This window comes from Mobula hypostoma, chromosome 22 (assembly GCF_963921235.1).
Source record: "Mobula hypostoma chromosome 22, sMobHyp1.1, whole genome shotgun sequence".
NCBI lineage: Eukaryota > Metazoa > Chordata > Chondrichthyes > Myliobatiformes > Myliobatidae > Mobula > Mobula hypostoma.
This window is the reverse complement of record NC_086118.1, coordinates 1,162,861-1,182,819: the sequence shown is the minus strand read 5'-3', so window position 1 is coordinate 1,182,819 and position 19,959 is coordinate 1,162,861. Positions and strand designations below refer to the sequence as shown.

At 44.1% G+C, this 19,959-nt stretch overlaps 2 protein-coding genes across 10 annotated transcripts in view; one reads left to right on the top strand and one right to left on the bottom strand.

Moving 5' to 3' along the window:
- Positions 1-19,959, top strand: part of llgl2 (LLGL scribble cell polarity complex component 2) — a 202,139-nt gene that overhangs the window by 123,693 nt on the left and 58,487 nt on the right. For all 6 annotated transcript variants that reach the window (XM_063030849.1, XM_063030852.1, XM_063030851.1 and 3 more), the window contains 6 exons: positions 4,673-4,754; positions 5,086-5,204; positions 5,797-5,955; positions 9,629-9,791; positions 11,620-11,749; positions 13,089-13,143. In XM_063030849.1, the coding sequence (XP_062886919.1) occupies positions 4,673-4,754; positions 5,086-5,204; positions 5,797-5,955; positions 9,629-9,791; positions 11,620-11,749; positions 13,089-13,143 (708 nt within the window). The remainder of the gene's footprint in view (positions 1-4,672; positions 4,755-5,085; positions 5,205-5,796; positions 5,956-9,628; positions 9,792-11,619; positions 11,750-13,088; positions 13,144-19,959) is intronic.
- Positions 1-19,959, bottom strand: part of LOC134336569 (uncharacterized) — a 147,195-nt gene that overhangs the window by 109,026 nt on the left and 18,210 nt on the right. The window contains exon 3 of one of the 4 annotated variants that reach the window (XM_063030855.1): positions 1,700-3,450. The exons of the other annotated variants lie outside the window; for them this stretch is intronic. Coding sequence (XP_062886925.1) covers positions 2,883-3,450 — 568 coding nt within the window. The 3' untranslated portion in view covers positions 1,700-2,882. Of the gene's footprint in view, positions 1-1,699; positions 3,451-19,959 lie in introns of those variants that run through there. 4 annotated transcript variants of the gene reach the window in all.

Genomic DNA, 19,959 nt, shown 5'->3' with positions numbered 1-19,959 from the left:
TTGGTTAGCCACCTCAGTCCAGGAATCACCACAGAAGTTCTTCAGGGCCGTGCCCTAGCCCAGCCATCCTCAACTGTTTTAACATTGACTTGCCTTCACTGGAGGGTAAGATGTTTGCTGCTGATTGTGCAATATTTGGTTCCTGTTTCTAAATGAATGAAACAGTCCATACCTGCATGTGGCAAAGCTGAGACAATCATTTGAAATATTCTCCTGTATCCATGCAGATGGACAATAGCTGCACTGCACACTGCTGCTCACTGAGGTTACTCCAGCAGCAGCATGGTCTAAATTTACTAGTCTGATTAGGGATGGTCAACATAGCTTTGTGAGGGTCAAGTCGTGCCTCATGAGCCTGATGGAATTATTTGAAGAAGTGACAAAACATTGAAGGCAGAACAGTGGATGTGGTGTACATGGATTTTAGTAAGGCATTTGACAAGGTTCCACGTGGTAGGCTCATTCAGAAAGTCAGAAGGCACGGGATCCGGGGAAACTTGGCTGTGTGGATACAAAATTAGCTTGCCTTCAGAAGGTAGAGGGTAGTAATAAATGAGTATTCTGCTTGGAGATCAGTGACCACTGGCGTTCCACATCATTTCTGGGATACCTGCTGTTTGTGATTTTTGTAAATGATGTGGATGAGGAAGTGGATGGTTGGGTTAGTAAGTTTGCAGATGAGATGAAGGTGGTTAGAGTTGTGGATAGTGCAGAAGGTTGTCATGGATTACAAGGGGACTCGGGCAGGATGCAGAATTGGGCTGAGAACTGGCAGATGGAATTCAATCCAGAAAAGTGTGAAGTGATTAACTTTGGAAGGTCGAACTTGAAGGCAGAATGCAGGGTTAAAGGTTGGAGGAACACAGCCATACATACTGTATCAGATCAATTGCAAGAATGTGGTTAGTATGCATGTGGCTGATCAATTGGGCCTCAACGCAGAGGAGGCGCGCTCTCTTTTGGGCAAGGGTTTTTGTGTGTGCATGTTTTGTCTTGGCAGGCCTGGTTCATCGTTCCCACACTGTATGTTACCCCAGCACATACCTTTACTCATGTGGCTCTGTAAAAGCTTTAATCATACTACTTGCTCCACGCATACATAACATTTTGGCAACGAGGATCAAAAGAAAAGAATGGTCTCTTTACTCCAGGCGCCCAATCCATTGTGGGCTGTAGCTTCGGCAAAACAGACTCCTGGAGCCTAGTTACAATGGAAGACAACCTTCTTGCCCGAGAATGAACTCCAACCAAAATTAACACCAGCAGCAAGGCTGGAGGAACCCACACTGAACTCTCTATTACAAAACCCACCAGCGGGTTTTCCAAGATGAAGTTTCAAATTAATTCCGTGTCCAGTGAGTAAGTTCAAGTTTTACAAGTCCCACCCAGTGCCATATGGTAGGAGGATTTGACCGACTACAGGGAGCAGATCTCCAACCAGCTGTCCAGGGGCTAATTTGCAGCAAGCAAGAGGCCATGAAACAAAAAAATGATACGCACATCAGGCTGCGAATGTTCACTGTTAGAGACAGTCTACAGTTGTATCTAGCAGGAAGAAAACTGGCTTCTGATGTCATCCAGGATTATGGGCAAGTAGCAGAATGTTGGCTAACAGATGGGCGAATTGTCTTTAATTGTTTTATTCAGCGACTCAGTATGGAATCGGCTCTTCCAATCCTTGGAGCTTCACTGGCCCAGCAACCCCTGGCAACCCTGATTTATCTCAAACCCCACCATGGGATCATTTACAAAGGCCAATTAACCTACCCGGTATGTTTTTGTGAGGAGACCGGAACACCCGGAAAACCTCACACATTCCGGGGGAGTACGTACAGACTGCTTACAGATGAGCTGGAATTGAACTCTGCTGTGAGCTGTAATAGTGTTGTGCTAACTGCTACACTCCCAAGTTGTCCAAGGCCACGGTAGTGTAGTGGGGCGACAATTGGATCAGGTATGTTAGCACAGGAAGTGACTTCTGATGATGATGCAGATAAACCCATGGATGTTTCATTAAGGGAAGAGGAGATTCAGAGACCACTGGCCTCAACATCGGCTAAACAGGAAGGCAGAGGGAGAGAAGCGTGTCCCCCCCGCCCCTGCCGGTGGTAGTGTGGAAGAGTGTGCCAGCCAGTTGACCACAACCAAGCAGGATAGACATTTAATCATTTTTCTGTTTATTCTGTTTTCCTCTCCCATGTACAGAGGGGGAGGGATTCTCTTTTTTGGGTGTGGGCTTTTGAGTGAGCATGTTTTTGTCTCGCTGGTTGTAGTTCATCACTCCCACACAGCAAGGTGCTGAAGATGTACCATTATTCACATGACTCAGTGAAAATGTTTAATCAGTTCTTGCTCTGAGGGATTTAGGCATGTTGAGTATGCACAAAGTTGCAGCACAAGTTGATAGGGTTAAGAAGGCGTTTAGTCAGTGGATTGAGTTCAAGAGTCGTGAGGTAATATTGCAACTCTATAAAACTCTTCTCAGACCACGCTTGGAAGCTTTAGAGAGAGTGTAGAAGAATTTTACCAGGATGCTGCTTAGATTGGAGAGCACGTCTTAGTGAGAATAGGTTGAGCAAGCAAGGGCTTTTCTCTTTGGAGCAAAGGAGGATGAGAGGTAATTTGATAGAGATGTACATGATGATAAGAGGTGTAGATCAAGTGGACAGCCAGCACCTTTTTCCCAGGGTGGGAATTGACCAATACAAGGGGGCATAAATTCAAGGTAGATAGATAGATATACTTTATTGATCCCGAGGGAAATTGGGTTTCGATACAGCCGCACCAACCAAGAATAGAGCATAAATATAGCAATATAAAGCCATAAATAATTAAATAATAATATGTAAATTATGTCAGATGGAAATAAGTCCAGGACCAGCCTATTGGCTCAGGGTGTCTGACCCTCCACGGGAGGAGCTGCAAAGTTCAATGGCCACAGGCAGAAACAACCTCCCATGATGCCCAGTGTTGTATCTCGGTGGAATATGGCCAGGGTCCAACAGCAAAAAGTTCAATATCCGGTCTACAAACACGTTCCTCGATCGTAATATGACTCTGATTGCACCATCCGTTGTTAACCAGAACAGTAAGCCCCCAATTCCTTTACGCTTACCGCTCTCAGTGCACTTCTGGTCAGCCCAAACGGTCTGGAAGCCATCCATGGAAAAGATTTGATCGGGTATGTCCTCGTGCAGCCCCATTCCATTAAAACACATAATACTGCACTCCCAAAATGTTCTCTGATGCCTGGCTAGCGCCGTGAACTCATCTATTTTATTACTAACCGAACTCCTCTTCTCCATAAGTCTCTGTTGTCTCGACCCGGTCCTCTTTCCTTGCCTTTGTGATCCCCCTCTGCATCCTCTGTGTGTTTTCCCCCGGATTTCAGCAGGGGTGTCTGCCGCTCTGCTCGCTAAACCGGCCGGCATAAGCTCAATCAGCTGGTCCCTGGAATACACAATGCGACCATGCTTCTGTCCCGCTAATGAGACGTGTCAGAATGTAACTATTTCCAGTGCTAAAAACCCAAATAAAACCCTCTCTACCAGCATGTTAGAGAGGGTGCAGCTTCAACATGTTACCGAGGAAAAAAAAATACAAAAAATAACACACGTTAAAAAAGTAAGAATACTCGTCGGAACGGCTGTAACAGGCTGCATGCACGACCGGCGTATGCGCACTATAAGTTGCTCAATAAAAGTGTTTTATAGGCTGGAGACTACCCAGACGGTATATGAGATTTTTCACCTGGCACCTACCAGCCTTCTCCTTCCCACCCTCCCCCCACCTTCTTAATAGGGCCCCTGCCCCTTCCCTCTACAGTCCTGACGAAGGGTTCCTGCCTGAAACATTGACTGTTCGTTTCCACGGATGCTGCTCGACCTGCTGAGTTCCTTCAGCGTGTTGTGTGTGTTGCTTTGACCCTAGCATCTGCAGAGTATTTTGTGTTTTATAGGGGGTTGGAGGAGAGAGTGATGTCAGAAGTAGTTTTGTTTTTTACGAAGAGTGTGAGGCGCTTGGAACACTCTCAGAGCTGGCGGTAGTGACAGATACAGTAGGGATAGTTAAGAAACCCTTGGATTAAAGAAAAAATGGAGGGCTGTGTGGGAGTGAGGGGTTAGGTTGATCTTGGAATAGGTTAAAGGGTTGACCAAAGGTCCTGTGCTACGCTTTGTGTTTTATTTTAGAGATATAGCATGGTAGTAGGCTCTTCCAGCCCAGTGAACCCATGCCACCAATTACACCCATGTGACCAAAATAACCAACTGACCTCAACGTGAAGGGAAACGAACACCAAGAGGAAACCCACGCTATCACGGGAGAGCGTACAAACTCCTCATGGAAAGCAGTGAGAAATGAACCGAGGTCGCTGGTGTTGTAAAAGCATGACTATTACTGTACTGCTACACTACCATGCTGTACTGTTCTATGTGTTAAACTGACAACTTGTTACTAAAAAGGCAAAGGCAGGTGGCTAATATTGTCACAGTATCTCCTCCAACTTGCACACTAGTCTGACTTGTTAAATCCTCTTTCTACTAAAACTGTTTATGAAATTGAGATTTTCTGTAAAGCTATGACTTGAAATGTTTCCAACCTAACAATTCAGTTGTCTACTTGGATTTCAGCACAAGCTTTTAAGCCAAAAGTCCTTAACATGAGGCTGCAGCTATGGAGCACCTGAGGTGGAGATCATGGGCTTACATGAAGAGAATGCAGCAGTCACCCAGATTCACTTCCTACCAGAACAGGTATTGGTGTTTTCATCCTTGCCCTTCATTTTCTTTTCTTTTCCTCTTCACTTCCCTGCCGCCTTTCCCCCTTTTAATATTTTCATCCCTCCATCCCTCTTACCTCCACTTTAGGTTTTTTTACTCTACACTTTCTCCATATCTGGGGTAACTTGAGCGACAAGGGTGCTGGTGCAGTGCTTAATAAGTTAATTAAATAATATTCAGTCAGGAAGGTATGACGAGGAATAAGAGATTCTTTCCCAAATCTGCTGTGTGGGGCAGAGACTGCACGGCACTGATTGTGGTACATTAGCCGAGCATGTATTGATGTGAAATATCTTTGTTGCAGGGTCAGTTGGTGACACTCCTGGATGACAATAGCTTGCACTTGTGGAAGCTGAAGAAGAGCTTGGATGGACTGAGTATCCTGAAAGAGGAGACTCACTTCGATCTACGAGGACAGCCTGGGTTAGTGTTTAAATTGGATAAACTCAGCAGGGCAAGCACCTATGCAAAATGAATAAACAGTCAACATTTTGGGCTGAAACCTTTCATCACATCTGGAAAGGGAAGGGAAGGGGAAGATGCCAGAATAAGAAGGTGGGGGTGAGGCGGGGGGAGAGGACAAGCTAGAAATTGACAGGTGAAGCCAAGTAGGTGGGGGGGGGGGGGAGATGAAGTAAGAAGCTGGGAGGTGATGGGTGGAAAAGGTAAAGGGCTGGAGAAGAAGGAAACTGAGAGGAGAGTGGACCATGGGAGAAAGGGAAGGAGGGCTATTGGGGGAGGTGATAGGTAGGTGAAGAGAAGAGGTAATAGTGAGACCAAAGTGGGGAATCCATATCAAAGTTGCTTGGTATTTCGGAGACAACGATGTTATGATGGGATCATTTTCTATTCTGTTCACTGGTTATGCTTCTCAGAGCTGCATTATGCTCTCTGAGAGAATTGGTGCACATTGTTTAAAGATTACTTGTATGCACACCAGGCAGTGCTGTGGTTTATTTCATTATTGCTCTCTGGTTCAACTAAATCTATCTCTAATCTAAATTCCTGTTTACAGTGCTCCACCAAGTGTCACCACAATAACTGTTGTCCTGCCTCATTCATCTGGTGATGTGTTATTTCTGGGAACAGAAGGTGGCTGTGTGTTTGTGGTGGAACAACCATCGTTTAGAGAGCAGGAAGAGAGAACAATCACCCAGGAAGCTGTTCTGCAGAAGTAAGTATTTGCTCCTTAGTGTGTTTCCGACCAGGTCTGGTTCCTGTCTGCTTATGTCACCCAATGAGCTTGTACTGAGATGGTATGGGGTACAAATTATTAATCATCAGCTTGTTGCCACTTAGTAATTTCTGTTTTAAATTATTGAAATAAATGAGTGACAAGTAATTGAAGGCAGTTGGTGACACTTTGGTGCTGGTGTCTGCCTAGCAATGTTTGTGAAATTATTTAAACTTTACACGATCTATTTTGCTGCCCAACCTACTGTATTAGATCTCAAATTTTTCCACCTTTCCGTTCTTTCCCTCTGGATGCCATGACCATAAACATTAATTTCTCTTACTTTGATCTCTGTCTCCTGTTTCTATCTACCCCGAATGTTCCTCATAGACATCTGTGTTTGCGGCAGACAACTTGTTTAACAATTTTGCACCACACCTGGCTGGACCATTATGACCTAAAATGCTTCCTCTCCCCCCCGCCCCCCCAGAAGAACATTGTGGTTTTAAAGAAAACCCCAAACTTTGCTTTAGTAGTCTTTACTGCTGATTGCAGTGTCTCCTCCACCTTTGCCTCCAGTGTAACAGTTAATGAGGTTGTGGTCATGTCTCCAAAACTTGAACCTTTGATCCAGCTGCTCTGCCTACACCCCTTCTATCTCCTCTTCAAGAAAATAATGTTTTATTCAGAGGATGACCACTGAGCCCACTTTTGTCTTTGAACTAGACCAGATTCCCATTAACTGCTTACCACCCTACCTGTTTTCCAGACCACAATGATATCTGATATTCTTGGTGATTCTCCTTGGTTATTGCTTTCCTCCTCAAATGCTCAAAGCCTGTGCCCCTCAGCTATGTGGAGTACTTCGCCATGTATTCAACCTGAGCCTGAGGCTCCGGAGGGTTCCTGTGCTGTGGAAGACGTCCTGCCTTGTCTCTGTGCCGAAGACGCCGTGCTTCAATGACTACTGACCGGTGGCATTGACATCCCACATCATGAAGACCCTGGAGAGACTTGTTCTGGAGCTGCTCCGGCCTATGGTCAGGCCACACTTAGATCCCCTCTAGTTCGCCTACCAGCCCCGACTAGGAGTTGAGGATGCCATCGTTGAGGACAAGCCAGCGAGCACTGTTAGAGTCATGTTTTTTGACTTCTGCAGTGCGTTCAACACAATTCGCCCTGCTCTGCTGGGGGAGAAGCTGACAGCGATGCAGGTGGATGCTTTCCGGGTATCATGGATTCTTGATTACCTGACTGGCAGACCACAGTACATGTGCTTGCAACACTGTGTGTCTGACAGAGTGATCAGCAGCACTGGGGCTCCGCAGGGGCCTGTCTTGTCTCCCTTTCTCTTCACCATTTACACCTCGGACTTCAACTACTGTACAGAGTCTTGTCATCTTCAGAAGTTTTCTGATGACTCTGCCATAGTTGGATGCATCAGCAAGGGAGATGAGGCTGAATACAGGGCTACGGTAGGAAACTTTGTCACATGGTATGAGCAGAATTATTTGCAGCTTAATGTGAAAAAGACTAAGGAGCTGGTGGTAGACCTGAGGAGAGCTAAGGTACCGGTGACCCCTGTTTCCATCCAGGGGGTCAGTGTGGACATGGTGCAGGATTACAAATACCTGGGGATACGAATTGACAATAAACTGGACTGGTCAAAGAACACTGAGGCTGCCTACAAGAAGGGTCAGAGCCGTCTCTATTTCCTGAGGAGACTGAGGTCCTTTAACATCTGCTGGACGATGCTGAGGATGTTCTACGAGTCTGTGGTGGCCAGTGCTATCACGTTTGCTGTTGTGTGCTGGGGCAGCAGGCTGAGGGTAGCAGACACCAACAGAATCAACAAACTCATTCGTAAGGCCAGTGATGTTGTGGGGATGGAACTGGGAACTGGACTTCTCTGATGGTGGTGTCTGAAAAGAGGATGCTGTCTAAGTTGCATGCCATCTTGGTCAATGTCTCCCATCCACTACATAATGTACTGGTTGGGCACAGGAGTACATTCAGCCAGAGACTCATTCCACTGAGATGTAACACAGAGCGTCATAGGAAGTCATTCCTGCCTGTGGCCATCAAACTTTACAACTCCTCCCTTGGAGGGTCAGACACCCTGACCCAATAGGCTGGTCCTGGACTTATTTCCTGGCATAATTTACATATTACTATTTAACTATTTATTATTTATGGTGCAACTGTAACGAAAACCAATTTCCCCTGGGATCAATAAAGTATGACTATGACTATGTGCCAAAATACCTCCCCTGCCTCCTCACCTAATCTTATCCACTCTTTGCAAACAACTGCTCCTTCTCCAGTACTGAAACAAGTATTACAAATCAAAACATGATGTTTTCACAGACCTTATGATTTAATAGTCTTCCACACCTGCCTCAGCTTGAAATGACTCGTATCCAAGCTACATAAATCCCAAGTGACTACTTTGCTCCACTCCATTTTAGATGGAGCATATTTATTTCCTTTGGAAATTGTTGCAAAGTGACACTGGACAAAAATTCTGGAGGTATTTATCAGGTCAGACCAAATAATTGGATGGTAATGGATCTATCTAGTCCTTGTTTGGCTTGCTTCATAGTTGTATTTGGGGGCAATCCAGATGTACTGTAGTATAAAATAACAAAGCATGTTACAAGTAACACTGGAAGGGTTGTCATTGCAAATTATTGGGAATTGTCTAGAATCAGTCATGAAACAAATTGTCTAAATTTGTCTAGTAGTCATAGCACTACTAAACACTCTAGTAAGTATACTGGTACTTTGAACTGCAATTGCTGCAGTCTGCAGCCTGTAATTTCCTTTTTAAGGATGTACTTTTTGAACCAACTAAACAACCTGGTGCAACACAATGCTGGAGGAACTCAGCAGGCCAGGCAGCATCTACGAAAAGAGTACAGCCGACATTTCGGATTGAGACACTTCAGCAGGACTGGAGAAGGAAGCTGAGGAGAGGATTTAAAAGGTGGGGAAGGGGAGAGAGAAGCACCATGTGATAGGTGAAACCTGTAGGAGGAGGGATGAAGTAAAGAGCTGGGAAGTTGATTGGTGAAAGAGACAGAAGGCAATGGAAGAAAGAAAGAAGGGGAGGAGGAGCACCAGAGGGAGGCGATGGGTGGGCAAGGAGATAAGGTGAGAGAGGGAAAAGGGGTTGGGAAATGATGGAGGGGGGTGGGGGCATTACCGGAAGTTTGAGAACTCGATGTTCATGCCATCAGGTTGGAGGCTTCTCAAACAGAATACAAGCTGTTGTTCCTCCAATCTAAATGTGGCCTCATCACCTTTTATTTTACTATTTGTATGATTTGTCCTCTTTTGTAAATTGGAAATATGGTGGTCTTTATTTTGAAAAGTTAATTCTATTGTTTCTTTGTTTTGTGAGTGCCTGCAGGAAGATGAATCTCAAGCTGTATATTGTATATATACTTTGACAATAAATTTGAGCTTTGAGCTAGAATGTAAACTTCAAAAATCTTTCAGTCATTCAGAGAATGATTCGAAGACACTGTACTTCATGGGAACTTCTGTCCTGCCTTGTAGCCTCTCAATGACCATCTCCCTTATTGAAGGCCTTTTAGTTGTACATGGATATGTCAGTGGGGACAGATAGGGAGATTTAAAATGAGTGGCTTATTTTTGTTTTTCTCTCTAGTGTACCTGATGATTATCGAAGTCGACGCTCACTGGGGTCTGTTGAAGCCCTCCAGGAGAACCCAAAAAACCCCCATCAGATTCTGGTTGGATACAGTAGAGGCCTTGTCATATTGTGGGACTTGCAGGCCAACCAAGCCACGCACCACTTTCTCGGTGACCAGGTACTTGCTCACTTGTGAATCCGTCTCTGACCATGATCATTTACTGTGTCTGCTGGAATCTAAGGGCTAGTGCAGTTCATGCATAACTTTAATGGTTGTGTCAGACAACCCAAAACATAATGAAAAATCAGCCATTCTGCTGTTTGGCTAGAGTTGTATGCAGACCAAATCAAATGAGAACTATAGTGTCTTGCAAAGACTAACAGTGAACCAACTGGTGCTTATGACTCATGTTTCATAGGGTTTGTGCAGCACAGAGAGAGGCTGACGTGCTGGCCAAGATGCCCCATCCAAGCTAGTTTCATTAGCTAGCTTTATAGCTGATGACCTAAATCTTTCCGATCTGCGTGCCTGTTCAGCTCTTAAAAGTTGTAAATATACTTGCTTTCAGCCACTTCCTCTGGCAGTGTATTCCACATACATACCAACCTTTTATATATAAAAAAAAGTTGTCCTTCAATTTCCTATTAAGTTGTTTGCCCTCTCACCTTTAAACCTAAATCCAATTTGTTCTTGGCTGCTCAACCCAGAGGGGATAAAAAGAGTTGGTGCATTCACATATTGATGCCCCTCATGATCTTATACACTCTAAAATCACCTCTAGTCTCCAACGTTCCAAGGAATATGACCTGTCGTCTATGATCTCTGACCAAAACTCTATGGATTATGTTTTCTGGTCTGTGGTCATTGGACTCTGGCCTTAGCTCTATGGTCTCTGCTCAAAGTCCTACCATGTGTGCTCCATGGTCTGTGGTCTATGGCCTCTGGCCTAAGCCATACAGTCTGTGTTCTGCCTTCTGTCATCAGTGGTCTCTGGCCTAAGCTCAACGGTCAAGTCTGAGCCCTGAGCCCCACCTTGAACTCTGACCCTCAAGTACTGGTAATGTCCTTGTCAATTTTTTTTGCACTCTTTTTCTGTTTAATTACATCCATCCTATAGCAGGGCAACTAAAACGAAGCACAAGCATCCTGCATATTTGCATCATGACTTCCAGTTTTCAAGTATAAAGACAGATCAGAGTACATCCATTCCATTGGGAATATCGAAGTGCACAATTAACAGTGAATGAACTTCTGTCTTTGTGTTCAGAAAGATTAGTTTTAAGTTTAGCAACATAAGTGTAAATATTTGAGTGTTGCAAGACAAAGGGTGAATGTGAGAAGTAGAGAAATTCACGTGGCTACTGGAATTGCTGAGGCAGCTGGTAAAAGTGCTGCTTCCACTTTTAGTAAAGATGTCACTTCCGTGGTTCAAGGTAAATTTATTATCAAAGTACATGTATGTTACCATATGCAGTCCTGGGATTCACTTCCTTATGGGCATTTACAGTAAGTACAAGAAACACAATAGGATCAATGAAAGACTGCCCCCAATATGACAGGCAACAATTTTGCAAAAGACAACAAACTGCAAAAATAAAATGGGGAAAAGAAAACAAAATAATAAAAATAAATAAGCAATAAATCTCAAGAAAATTAATTCTAGAATCCTTGAAAATGAGTCCATAGGTTGTGAGAACATGACAGTGATGGAGCAAGTGAAATTATCCCCTCTGGTTCAAGAGCCTGATGGTTAAAGGGTGATAGTTGTATCTGAACCTGGTGGTGTGGGTCCTGAAGCTCCTGTGCAACCTTGCGGTTGGCAGTAGCAAGAGAGCATGACCCGGATAGTGGTGTTACCTTGTGGTGTTCACCCATGGGTCTTTAGCAAGAAAATCGTGTGTTCACCTTGCTATTGGTGGGACAAGAATCATTCTTGCTGCTGTGTAGTTCCAGGTATATTGAGCTGAGAACTACATATTCACCTCTTGATTATTTCTGTTCACAGCAACTGGAGAGTGTAACGTGGCAGAGAGATGGGCGGCAGGTCATCAGCTCACACAGTGATGGCAGTTTTTATCAGTGGCCTGTTTCAAATGACCGATTGCCACAACCTCTGGAAAAAACAGTGCCTTATGGTCAGTATGTACTGATGAAGGAATGCCACCTACACAGAAAAGCAAACAATTACATTTTCTTTAAAAAAGCTTAACTGGGGAAACTTGGACCATGAACTCCTGAAACAAAACGATGTGCCTTGTTATGCTTTATCTTTAAAGGAAAAGTTATTGCTTCACTTCAATTTTTTCTTTTACTTGAGTGTTCCAGGAATATCTGGGACATCTGTTGGATGGGTAATGGGGATACAGTCTGCAGGACTGTATTCCTCTGATGTAAGGGCACAGTATTGGAGGTGTGCATTACTTTACCAGTAAACCCCCAATCATGTGGATGCAGTGATATTCCTGGGCAGCACAGGCTAGAAAATCCCAGAAGAGAAAATTGAAATAGAAATTTTGTCCCTTAAAATAAATGTAAAATGTCAAAGCAAACTTGCACGATGATTGTTTGTATCCTGTTTGATATTCAGGAAGATGCATTTACAGGATCCGGTAGGAGATGTGTGACTGAGAGCATGGTTGTGTCAGGAGCATGCCATGAATCTCTGCTCTCCCAGCTAGGTTCAGGGTTTAGCCCACTGCTGATGCTCCCATTGCGGTGAAGTAGACTAGCGTTAAGTGGGTTGGGTTGAGTGTTTCATTTGCCTGGTGTTGAGATACAGGGCTGTGACTGTGGGCTGCATCCTGATCAACACTGCAAGTGCAGCTCATGGCTGAGGTGTGGTGGCAGCTGTTGGCAAGTCACCCAGATCCTACAGTCTTTCTCTTTGGCTACACAGCTCTCCCCAGCCCAGAGATTCCTAAATTGCAACAGATGTTATGGATATGAATAAAAACTGAGCTTTTAACTAACTGGATGTTTCTGGAGTGGGGAGAGACAGCAGCCCCCATCAGGAGGTGACGAGAAATGAGAGGATGCAGTGGTCTGTCAACATGTGGAGCAGGTGCTGCCAGATCCCAGCAGTGCCCACTCTTGCTGTGCAGACCAGAGTGCAACTCGAGTTCAAGTGGCCATGTTGGTTGCCCTTCCATCATTAGTCTCTGAACATCAGGTGGCTTGCCTTGTATTGAACCTTAGGGTGGTGAGATCATCATTCTGTTGCTGTAGGGACAACTAGTTTTCATTACAGCGGCACACAGCTGGAGTAGAGGCCTTTTAAAGCATGGTGAGGTACATACCTGTGTCTGCTTGAACTCTAGGAACAAGAGGGCTGTAGTAAATCACTGCTGTGCAGGTAGTGCTAAATAGGAGATGCATTCATAAATGTGGGGATGCAAGGAATAGACTTAGAGTGTTGTACAAGGTTTGGAATCCTCAGATTTGTTGTAACACTTCTCTTCCCTTCCTTGTCCACAGGCCCCTACCCCTGCAAAGCAATTCCAAAGATTATCTGGATAACCAGCAAGCAAAGGTAAGTCCTTTTGTTGCTGTTCGTAGAAAAGCAATGTCATGAGCTCGTGTGCATTTTATGTGGAGATGACCTGGTGAGGTGAATGGTTCAAAGAAAAGATTAAATACAGTGCTGGCTTAATTGGAGTACACATGTGCCTTTAAAGTGCATAGTAAAATTGCCAAAGTTATAGAACATAGCACAGTACAGTACAGGCCCTTCAGCCCACAATGTTGTGCTGACCCTTAAACCCTGCCTGCCATATAACCCCCCACCTTAAATTCCTCCATATACCTGTCTAATAGTCTCTTAAACTTCACTAGTGTATCTGCCTCCACCACTGACTCAGGCAGTGCTTTATGGTATGTTGGAGCTCAGAATTCTGGAAATAACAGAACCAGTTCCAAGGGAAGACTAAGAACTTGAAATAAAACCAGAAAATACAAGAAGCACTGAGTAAGTCAGACAGCATTACCACTTGCAGAGAAGGTGGGGGAGCACAAATATTAATAGCAGGGCTATGGGGCGTATTGAAGGCCAGACTATACTAGTGGAGAGAGGAAAAACTGCCAGGATATCATATGGATAATTGGAAGAAACAGTTAGTTCTGGTATGGGTTTGGGAGTGGAGTGGTGAATATTTCAGAGATGCAATATAGTAACAGGCCCTTCTGGCCCAATGTTTCTGTGCTGCTCAATTACACCATGTGACCAATTAACCTACTAACCCGTCCATCTTTGGAATGTGGGAGGAAACGGGGACATCCAGAGGAAACCCACATAGTCATGAGGAGAACATACTAACTCCGTACAGGCAGTGGTAGCACTGACCCTGCTTCACTGGCGCTGTACAGTGTTACACTAACCGCTGTGCTACCATGCCACACCTGGAGAACATCATGAGTGAGCCTGAAAGTAATGAACGTAATGAGTGAGCCTTAAAGGCTATGATATGCCCAGGCGCAAGATGAGCTGCTGTCCCTTGAGTCGCGTTAGACTTTGTTATAACAGTGCAGGAGGCCAGAGATAAAGGTCAAAGTGGGATGGAGAATTAAAGTGGCAGGCAACCCAAAGTTCAGGGTTCCTCCTGCAGACTGAACACGGGAGATCTGCAAAGTAATCACTCCGTCTGTGACCCCACTTCCCACGCCTTACCTTAAAGCCATGTCCTCTTGTATTGAGCAGTGGTGCCCCGGGGAAGAAACGCCGGCTATCCACTCTCTCTATTCCTCTTAATATCTTGTACACCTCTATCATGTCTCCTCTCATCCTCCTTCTCTCCAAAGAGTAAAGCCCTAGCTCCCTTAATCTCTGATCATAATGCATACTCTCTAAACCAGGCAGCATCCTGGTAAATCTCCTCTGTACCCTTTCCAATGCTTCCACATCCTTCCTGTAGTGAGGTGACCAGAGTGTGGCCTAACCAGAGTTTTACAGAGCTCCATCATTACCTCGCGACTGTTAAACTCTATCCCTCGACTTATGAAAGCTAACACCCCATAAGCTTTCTTAACTACCCTATCCGCCTGTGAAGCAACTTTCAGGGACCTGTGGACATGTACCCCCAGATCCCTCTGCTCCTCCACACTACCAAGTATCCTGCCATTTACTTTGTACTCTGCCTTGGAGTTTGTCCTTCCAAAGTGTACCACCTCACACTTCTCCAGGTTGAACTCTATCTGTCACTTCTCAGCCCACTTCTGCATCCTATCAATGTCTCTCTGCAACCTTCGACAATCCTCTACACTACCTACAACACCACCAACCTTTGTGTCATCTGCTTCACCGGGAAAGTCTTGGGAATTTGATATTGGTGCCTGCAAGTTATTTAGAAGAGTGGAAGTATTGTTTGAAAAACTCACAACGGCTCTGCAGAGCTCTAATATTAAGTGATAACCCTATTTTTGGTTATAATTAAGGTACATTAGAGGATTTATTTAGGTCAAAGAAATCTGGCAATCCATCACGCAGGAATGAAATGGTGAAGCACCTAAATAACAAGCATGATGGACAAAGGAGAATCAGTGGAAGTTGTTTACTTGGATTTTCAGAAGGCCTTTGACAAGGTGCTGCACTTGAGGCTGCCTAAACAAGACAAGGGACCATGGTGTTACAGGACTGATACTAGTATGGATAGAGCATTGGCTGATTAACAGAAGACAAAGAGCAGAAATAAAGGGAGACTTTTCTGGTTGGCTGCTGGCGACTATTGATGTTCCGCAGGGGTAGTTGTTGGGACCACTTTTTACGTATATGTCAAAGATTTGGATGATGGAATTGATGGTTTTGTAGCCAAGTTTGCGAACAATACGAAGATAGGAAAAGGGCAGGTAATGTTAATGGAGCAGGGAGGCTGCAGAAGGATTTTGACAGATTAGGAGAATGGGCAAAAGTGGCAAATGAAGACAGTGTTGGGAAGTGTATGGCCATGCACTTAGCAGAAGGAACAAAAGCATAGACTATTTTCTAAACAGGCAGAAATTTGAAAAATCTGAGGTGCAGATGGATGTCATGTACCATTCAGCTAGATCTTCTAATATAAAGTTACAAACTACAACACATTTAGAGTAGATCAAATTATAACACATTTATTATTTTACTTGCAAGGGAAGTTCTATTTTCCAGCTGTTTTGCCTGGAAAATAGCTTCATCTGGTGTCTCAAACAAAGCACTTTCATACCTTTCACAGAACAGTAATTAGGTTACTCCATTCCTGCATTATCTTCATCCTTAACTAGTTCTGACATTTGTTCTTTAGAAGCTCTCTCCTGTTTGCCTCTATTGCCAAAACATCTCTTCCCCCCCCCTCCCTCCGCCATACAACATATCTCCAAAATAAGAAGAACATGTAGCTTTTTATCTTAAAACTCTGACTTGTAAGCCTCCCATCCAAGCCTGCAAAGCACCTTCAGATTTCATGGGTTCTATTTTGTTACATTACATTTTACAAAAGTTACAAATTCATAAAGATTTCAGTGTTACAGATTCGATTCCTTCCTTTTTGTCATTGACAACACCATAATCATCAAAACACAATTGTCAAGGTATGAATACAGTCATCAAAGTGATTTCAAATATTCAAGTAATGATGCAGTCTCAATACTTTAGCTAAACAAACTCCCTTTTTCCGAGTCCGGATCAATGAGTACCCATTTTCAATATTCTCTCCTCTTTGGTCCTATACTACACAAAAATCACCAAAGAATTATACCAATGATTATATCATAATGTAGGATGGTCGCCTTCCATCCTCTTCCTGGAGTGTTATAATTGTGAAACTGATCTCCCACTTAATCTTTTCAATGGTCTCTTGGATACGAACCGCAAAATGAGTCACGTCTTTGGATTCATCTGGTATACAAATACAACATTCATGAGAACATGGGAAATAGGAGCAGGAGTAGGCCATACGATCCATCGAGCCTGCTCCACCATTCAATAAGATCATGGCTAATCTGAGCATAGACTCATCTCCACCTACCTACCTTTTTCCCATAACCCTAATTCCCCTACTATGCAAAAATGTATCCAACCTCGTCTTAAACATATTTACTGAGGTAGCCCCACTGTCTCATTGGGCATAGAATTCCACAGATTCACCACTCTCTGGGAAAAGCAGTTCCTCCTCATCTCTATCCTAAATCTACTCCCCTGAATCTTTAGGCTACGTCCCCTAGTTCTAGTCTTGCCTTCCAGTGGAAACAACTTTCCTGCCTCTATCTTCTCTATCCTTTTCATAATTTTATATGTTTCTATCAGGTCTCCTTTCACCTTTCTGAATCCCAGCGAGTATAGTCCCAGGCAACTCAATCTCTCCCAATAGACTAAACCCCTCATCTCTGGAATCAACCTGGTGAACCTCCTCTGCACCACCTTCAAAGCCAGTATATCCTTCCTCAAGTAAGGAGACCAGAACTACACACAGTACTCCAGGTGCGGCCTCAACAGTTGCAGCATAACCTCCCTGCTCTAGCAATCCCTCTAGCAATGAAGGCCAACGTTCCATTTGCCTTGATAGCCTGCTGCGCCTACAAAGATTATCTGGATAACCAGCAAGCAAAGGTAAGTCCTTTTGTTGCTGTTCGTAGAAAAGCAATGTCATGAGCTCGTGTGCATTTTATGTGGAGATGACCTGGTGAGGTGAATGGTTCAAAGAAAAGATTAAATACAGTGCTGGCTTAATTGGAGTACACATGTGCCTTTAAAGTGCATAGTAAAATTGCCAAAGTTATAGAACATAACACAGTACAGTACAGGCCCTTCAGCCCACAATGTTGTGCTGACCCTTAAACCCTGCCTGCCATATAACCCCCCACCTTAAATTCCTCCATATACCTGTCTAATAGTCTCTTAAACTTCACTAGTGTATCTGCCTCCACCACTGACTCAGGCAGTGCTTTATGGTATGTTGGAGCTCAGAATTCTGGAAATAACAGAACCAGTTCCAAGGGAAGACTAAGAACTTGAAATAAAACCAGAAAATACAAGAAGCACTGAGTAAGTCAGACAGCATTACCACTTGCAGAGAAGGTGGGGGAGCACAAATATTAATAGCAGGGCTATGGGGCGTATTGAAGGCCAGACTATACTAGTGGAGAGAGGAAAAACTGCCAGGATATCATATGGATAATTGGAAGAAACAGTTAGTTCTGGTATGGGTTTGGGAGTGGAGTGGTGAATATTTAGAGATGCAATATAGTAACAGGCCCTTCTGGCCCAATGTTTCTGTGCTGCTCAATTACACCATGTGACCAATTAACCTACTAACCCGTCCATCTTTGGAATGTGGGAGGAAACGGGGACATCCAGAGGAAACCCACATAGTCATGAGGAGAACATACTAACTCCGTACAGGCAGTGGTAGCACTGACCCTGCTTCACTGGCGCTGTACAGTGTTACACTAACCGCTGTGCTACCATGCCACACCTGGAGAACATCATGAGTGAGCCTGAAAGTAATGAACGTAATGAGTGAGCCTTAAAGGCTATGATATGCCCAGGCGCAAGATGAGCTGCTGTCCCTTGAGTCGCGTTAGACTTTGTTATAACAGTGCAGGAGGCCAGAGATAAAGGTCAAAGTGGGATGGAGAATTAAAGTGGCAGGCAACCCAAAGTTCAGGGTTCCTCCTGCAGACTGAACACGGGAGATCTGCAAAGTAATCACTCCGTCTGTGACCCCACTTCCCACGCCTTACCTTAAAGCCATGTCCTCTTGTATTGAGCAGTGGTGCCCCGGGGAAGAAACGCCGGCTATCCACTCTCTCTATTCCTCTTAATATCTTGTACACCTCTATCATGTCTCCTCTCATCCTCCTTCTCTCCAAAGAGTAAAGCCCTAGCTCCCTTAATCTCTGATCATAATGCATACTCTCTAAACCAGGCAGCATCCTGGTAAATCTCCTCTGTACCCTTTCCAATGCTTCCACATCCTTCCTGTAGTGAGGTGACCAGAGTGTGGCCTAACCAGAGTTTTACAGAGCTCCATCATTACCTCGCGACTGTTAAACTCTATCCCTCGACTTATGAAAGCTAACACCCCATAAGCTTTCTTAACTACCCTATCCGCCTGTGAAGCAACTTTCAGGGACCTGTGGACATGTACCCCCAGATCCCTCTGCTCCTCCACACTACCAAGTATCCTGCCATTTACTTTGTACTCTGCCTTGGAGTTTGTCCTTCCAAAGTGTACCACCTCACACTTCTCCAGGTTGAACTCTATCTGTCACTTCTCAGCCCACTTCTGCATCCTATCAATGTCTCTCTGCAACCTTCGACAATCCTCTACACTACCTACAACACCACCAACCTTTGTGTCATCTGCTTCACCGGGAAAGTCTTGGGAATTTGATATTGGTGCCTGCAAGTTATTTAGAAGAGTGGAAGTATTGTTTGAAAAACTCACAACGGCTCTGCAGAGCTCTAATATTAAGTGATAACCCTATTTTTGGTTATAATTAAGGTACATTAGAGGATTTATTTAGGTCAAAGAAATCTGGCAATCCATCACGCAGGAATGAAATGGTGAAGCACCTAAATAACAAGCATGATGGACAAAGGAGAATCAGTGGAAGTTGTTTACTTGGATTTTCAGAAGGCCTTTGACAAGGTGCTGCACTTGAGGCTGCCTAAACAAGACAAGGGACCATGGTGTTACAGGACTGATACTAGTATGGATAGAGCATTGGCTGATTAACAGAAGACAAAGAGCAGAAATAAAGGGAGACTTTTCTGGTTGGCTGCTGGCGACTATTGATGTTCCGCAGGGGTAGTTGTTGGGACCACTTTTTACGTATATGTCAAAGATTTGGATGATGGAATTGATGGTTTTGTAGCCAAGTTTGCGAACAATACGAAGATAGGAAAAGGGCAGGTAATGTTAATGGAGCAGGGAGGCTGCAGAAGGATTTTGACAGATTAGGAGAATGGGCAAAAGTGGCAAATGAAGACAGTGTTGGGAAGTGTATGGCCATGCACTTAGCAGAAGGAACAAAAGCATAGACTATTTTCTAAACAGGCAGAAATTTGAAAAATCTGAGGTGCAGATGGATGTCATGTACCATTCAGCTAGATCTTCTAATATAAAGTTACAAACTACAACACATTTAGAGTAGATCAAATTATAACACATTTATTATTTTACTTGCAAGGGAAGTTCTATTTTCCAGCTGTTTTGCCTGGAAAATAGCTTCATCTGGTGTCTCAAACAAAGCACTTTCATACCTTTCACAGAACAGTAATTAGGTTACTCCATTCCTGCATTATCTTCATCCTTAACTAGTTCTGACATTTGTTCTTTAGAAGCTCTCTCCTGTTTGCCTCTATTGCCAAAACATCTCT